Source organism: Pelodiscus sinensis, chromosome 5 (genome assembly GCF_052426305.1).
Source record: "Pelodiscus sinensis isolate ZL-2025 chromosome 5, ASM5242630v1, whole genome shotgun sequence".
NCBI classification, from domain to species: Eukaryota; Metazoa; Chordata; order Testudines; family Trionychidae; genus Pelodiscus; species Pelodiscus sinensis.
In genome coordinates this window covers 133390267-133395517 of record NC_143056.1, presented here as the reverse complement: position 1 = coordinate 133395517, position 5251 = coordinate 133390267, and the positions used below count along the sequence as shown (strand labels likewise).

General features: G+C 46.4%; 1 protein-coding gene across 1 annotated transcript; it reads right to left on the bottom strand.

Annotated features, from left to right (window-relative positions):
* Positions 1 to 802: 802 nt before the first annotated feature.
* On the bottom strand, positions 803 to 1741 carry LOC149524424 (olfactory receptor 8U3-like). Its single transcript, XM_089778861.1, has one exon. It carries the CDS (start codon positions 1739 to 1741, stop codon positions 803 to 805), a length of 939 nt encoding a protein of 312 aa, XP_089634987.1.
* Positions 1742 to 5251: the final 3510 nt, after the last annotated feature.

Below are 5251 nucleotides of genomic sequence, written 5' to 3'. Positions count from 1 at the left end.
CATTCTTCAAGGAATATCCTCATAGACCATAGGAAATGAAAATAAAGTTGCAAACCCACATTATTCTTTTTAAAACAATTTTTATTGATGATGCAGAGAAGGACAGAGGAGCCCAGGAGTGAGCAATCTTTTTCCCTTTCCTGTGAGCATCAGCAAACACTGGCACATCAGATATGTTCTGTAATTTTATCAGGAGACTCTAAGATCCCCATGTTCGGGATTGGGGAGACACCAGTCCCTTAGCTCATGGGTACCAAGCAATGGAAAGGGCTTTGAAATGCAAAACTCTACTCATTCCTGGAAAAACTGTCCCACTACGCTAGCACAGTATGATAGAAATCATCTCTCTCCTCCTCATTCCGGGACACAAAGCAGGGCACAATTGGTACAAGAACTCCACAGAGCACAGAAACGGCTACAGTGGAGCAGGAAGCTGCGTAAACTCCCTTTGGTTCAACCATACATTTCAGATACGCCACCCTTGGAACCGCCCAATGGAATCAACAGTGCTAGAAAGAAGAGGGGGCTAGATTTGATGCCCCCTCCTCGCCCTAGGACAGTCAGATCCCTGTTTTGAAAGCACATCACCTAGATTTTTATTCGCACATAGAAGCAGTAGCAGAATACAGCCCTGATATCAGGGGGACCTGCAGCCCTTGTTGGAATACAGGCACATGGATACTAACAAGATATTAATGAACAATGCCACCGTGGGCTCTGCAAAAAGACATAATTGTAGAGAGGGAACTGAATTAATCTCTTTCCACTGCCCATCACACAACCGGCACTGGGATGAGCACAATCAAGACTTGGTTACCAGTTTATTCTTTGCTTTCCTCAGGGCATCCTTCACTTCTCTGTTCCTCAAGCTGTAGACCATAGGATTCAACATGGGGATGGCTACCGAGTAAAATACGGAGGCTGTTTTACCCACGGCTATGGAATAGCTGGAGATGGGAAGGAAACACAAGGAGAGTTGCGTGCCGTGGAACATGCCCACCGCACACAAGTGGGAAGCGCAGGTGGAGAAGGCTTTGTACCGGCCCTCGGCAGAGCGGATCTGTAGGATGGTGGAGATGATACAGACATAGGAGAGGAGAATGGTCACAAGGCTGATCCCTACGGTGTAGCACATGGAAGCAAGTATAGCAATCTGAGTGATATGGATGTCAGAGCAGGAGAGGGACAGCAGTGGTAGGGAGTCACAGTAGAAATGATTGATGATGTTGGAGCAGCAGAATGACAGTCGAAACGTAAAACACGTCAGTATCAATGAATCTACCAACCCCACAGCAAACACCCCAGCCACCAGGAGGTTACAGCGCTGTCTGGACATGAGGACCGAATAGAGCAGCGGGTTACAGATGGCCACATAACGGTCGTACGCCATCACAGCCAGCAAGAGACACTCAGTATCCACGCAATAAACAAAGAAATACATTTGCACAGCGCAGGCAGTGCGAGAAATGCTTTTCCTCTCAGCTAAAAAAATCTGCAACATCTTAGGGACAACCACTGAGGAATAGCAGAGATCAGAGAAAGACAAAATTTGGAGGAAAAAGTACATAGGGGTGTGGAGTCGGGAGTCAGTTGTGATTAAGAAAATCATCCCCCCGTTTCCTACCAGGGTGATAACATAAATCAGTAGGAACAACACAAACAAGGGGGCCTGCAACTCTGGACGATCTGTCAGTCCTGAGAGAATGAATTCAGTCGCTTCTGAGTGATTTCCCTCTTCCATCTCCTCTGAACCAAGAACAGGCAATTCCAGGGTTGTGGGCTGGTGGATGGATCCGGGAACGTGTCCTTTCAGTGTTATGAAGTAAGTGATGAAAAATGGAGGTCAGGTTTTTAATAGATAGCAGGATGAGATCAGGGAAGGGCTTAGTTCGCAGAGTCACATGTGCACATCTGGACTTTGCACTTGTTTGATCAATTTCACACACCGTACTCATACAGCTTAATCATCAGCCCACACACAAACGCTCCTGTTCTCTATTCTGAGCAGCAAGCAGCGACTTGTAACTTTGGTGCGGGACAATGAGGGTGAAACCATCTGTGTCTAACGAGATCATTGCTTAGCTCATGAAGGGCTGAGAGTAAACGAGTGTCAGTCTCTCCACCCTCCGTGGCAAGGGGAGCTCTGTGGCTCGCCGTGTCCGTTTAGGGTGAAACTTGCTCACTGTCATGAATAAGCTCCTTGGCATCTAATAGCAGAATGTACATTCCTCTGTATAAACCCCCTGAGACGTAAAGACAGGATGGCACCAGCTTCTGTGACTAACTAATGGGCTATTTTTTCCAAGAAAATTTGTCATCCTTTAACTCAATAGGCAGGCGCTGGGACTTCTGTCAGTGACACTGTCCATGCTGGTGTGTGACTCTGACCCAGGACAACAGCACGTACCTGCGGACAGCAGAGAGAGACGTGGCGGCGTTTCTCCATTCATGGAAACTGACACTTTGGTGCAAATGGGAGATTTTATTCTGAGATCTGTGATCTATGGGACAAGATCCCTGGAGCTAGTTGGAATATCTGAGTTCAAAGAGACACAACAACAAATTAATGAGCTCAGTGAATCTCAGTCATGGGATTGATACCCTGGGGATTAATTGGTGCTTTTTTTCCTCCTGCAGCAGTAAGTGATGCAATTTGTATCAGGGTTGCAGAGTCCAAGCCTGAGGGATATTTCATTCTGCTCTTGTCACTGGAAACTGAAAGGCTGCGTCTAGACTGGCATGATTTTGCGGAAATACTTTAAACGGAAAAGCGCGTCTATGTTGGCCCGGATACTTTTGCGCCAAAGCATCCATGGCCAGTCTAGACACGATTTTGTGCAAGAAAGCCCAGATTGCCATTTTAGCCATCAGGGCTTTTTTGCTCAAAACAGTTCTTCCCTGTCTACACTGGCCCTCTTGTGCAAGTAATCTTGTGCAAGAGGCCTTTTTCCTGAGCAGGAGCATGAAAGTTTTTGTGCAAGAAGCACTGATTTTGTACATTACAAAGTGAGTGTTCTTGCACAAATTCAAGCAGCCAGTGTAGACAGCTGGCACGTTTTTGCGCAAAATCTTGCCAGTCTAGACGCACCCAATGTGTGTTTGGTGAGACTAACATCTTTCAGCTGAAAACTTAATATTTCAACTCATAATAAAAACACACAGAGGTGTCCCATGTACCACATCCCAACTACTCTGCAATGGGCCAGGCTCCCAGGCTGGAATCCATCCCTCTGATGCACGATGGTCTGTGCTCCTCCCATACTGCTCTGGGACATCATTAGAATTCCCGTTCTTACCAAACTCTGACTGTGGGATTTGCTGTTGTGGTGGGAAAGAATTCCATGGAAATCCAACTGAAATGAAAATCCAACTTTGCATGTTAAAATAATCTTATAAAGAAAAAAATTTGAGCTGGCTTGTGCGACAGGTTTGGAAACAAAAAAAAGAAAAAGGCCCATCTCTAGATGTGGTCGGCCTGACTTCCAGTTTCCCAGGAGCAAGGACTGGTGCTCAGGCTGTACATGATGGTGGAGATTTGAGGGAGCGAGACGTTGCTTCCCCAGTGATAGGGTGGAACTAGGTAGAATCCCCCCACTGGAGACCTATGGCCTTGCCTCACCCGTCCCTACAGGAATGAGGTCCTCCAGACAAGCAAGAGACGCTGCTTCTCCTGCTGCTAATTAGGGCCCAATAAGCCGGTGTAAAGAGCCTGCTGGATGAGGGCTTGGCAGTTTCTCTCAGGAGCCCCAGGGATGGACTGCAAAGGCAGCAGTACCTCGGACAGCTCCGTCTGGGGGCTGGTTTCCAGACCGAGATGAAGCCCAGGTCCCATGGCTGAAGATCGGACTTCTTGGGCTATGGTGATATGGAGAACTCTGGACACAGTGTGGTAAAGACTTTATTTCAAAGCCCTGACAGAGATCAAAGACAGGACATCTTCTGATGATGAACAAGGATTGCCTCATGTAGTGAGTGCTAGTGGGAATTGGGTTGGCATAGAAGAAAAAAATAAAACAGAACAAGTTAAAAATTATTCAGAAAAGTTGTATGTCTACAAGTCACCAGGGCCTGATGAAATGCATCCTAGAATACTCAAGGAGCTGATAGAGGAGGTACCTTTCCGCCCCCAGAGCCAGATTTAGGAGAGGAGCTTGTGGAGACCTGTCCTTAGACAAAAGGGGGCGCTCTCCAGAGAGGTGAGCAACTTACAACTCACATTTCCTTCTGCTCCTGCTGATCATCATCCCTTGATACAGGAAGGAAGACACTAAATGAAACTGGGCGGGGAGTGAAACTTTCCACAGAGAGTGTTGGTCACTTTTCTTTTTCATCTAGAAATTTGGCATGAACTAAACAGCTGGCAGTGGAGAGGGAGAAGTGGTGGGATTGAAATGATTCATCCAACCCAGAATCACTTATTTGTTTTGGTTGACTTTTTCATTTCGCCAGTATTTGTGTCGGAATTTGGTTTCAGTAAATGGATTTTTTCCCCCACAGCAACCTAAAAAATTAGTTGGGTGTCCTATTCTATCCAAGTCCCCTTCACAGAGCTCTGAGTCATGACGTTTTCTGAACACCTGCTCATCAGAGCCTAGAATATTTTCCCAGTAGATGAAAGAACAGGAACTCATCAGGAATACGGGGATGTTGGGCGGGATGTGACTTTTTTGTGTTTATTTTTCTTCCAGAAGGAACACCCCGACCCTGAAAGCTTGGCATTCAGTTCAATGCAGACTGCCAAAGAGGATGCCCACAAGCAACGTGGTCTTATAGAAACTTCATATTTGTTCCTTCTTGTTTTGAAGTTCCCTTAACCTCTAATATTGGCCATTCTAAGGTGCGGCATCTTTCCACCCTAGGCGCGTAGACAGGACACCAGGCAGATAGAAGAGTGAGATGGCTGAAGTGCTCCATTCTCTCTCAACACAGAGCACTGAGCAGTTGCAAGGCACCTAACATGGATTTGTATAATTGTGCAGGAATTACAAGTACCTTTGTAAGCCAACAGCTCCTTATTACCTACTAGCAAAGAGTCCAAAGGAGGTGAAGCAAAACCCGCCAGACCTGATACACTCACTGCATGTAATGTATAGCTAAGATGGGTATTAATCTGCAAATAAAAGTGTGGAAGGACTTCAATAGAACTGACACAGTCACTGCACGTCATGTGTAGCTGGCCATCAAAAAGCCTGGTGTGACGGAAACATGACAGAGCTCTGGCCAGGTACCTATAATATGATCATACGGGAAA

Coding starts and splice junctions, on each gene's coding strand:
- LOC149524424 (XM_089778861.1), bottom strand. CDS start 1,741: ATGGAAGAGGGAAATCACTCAGAAGCGACTGAATTCATTCTCTCAGGA.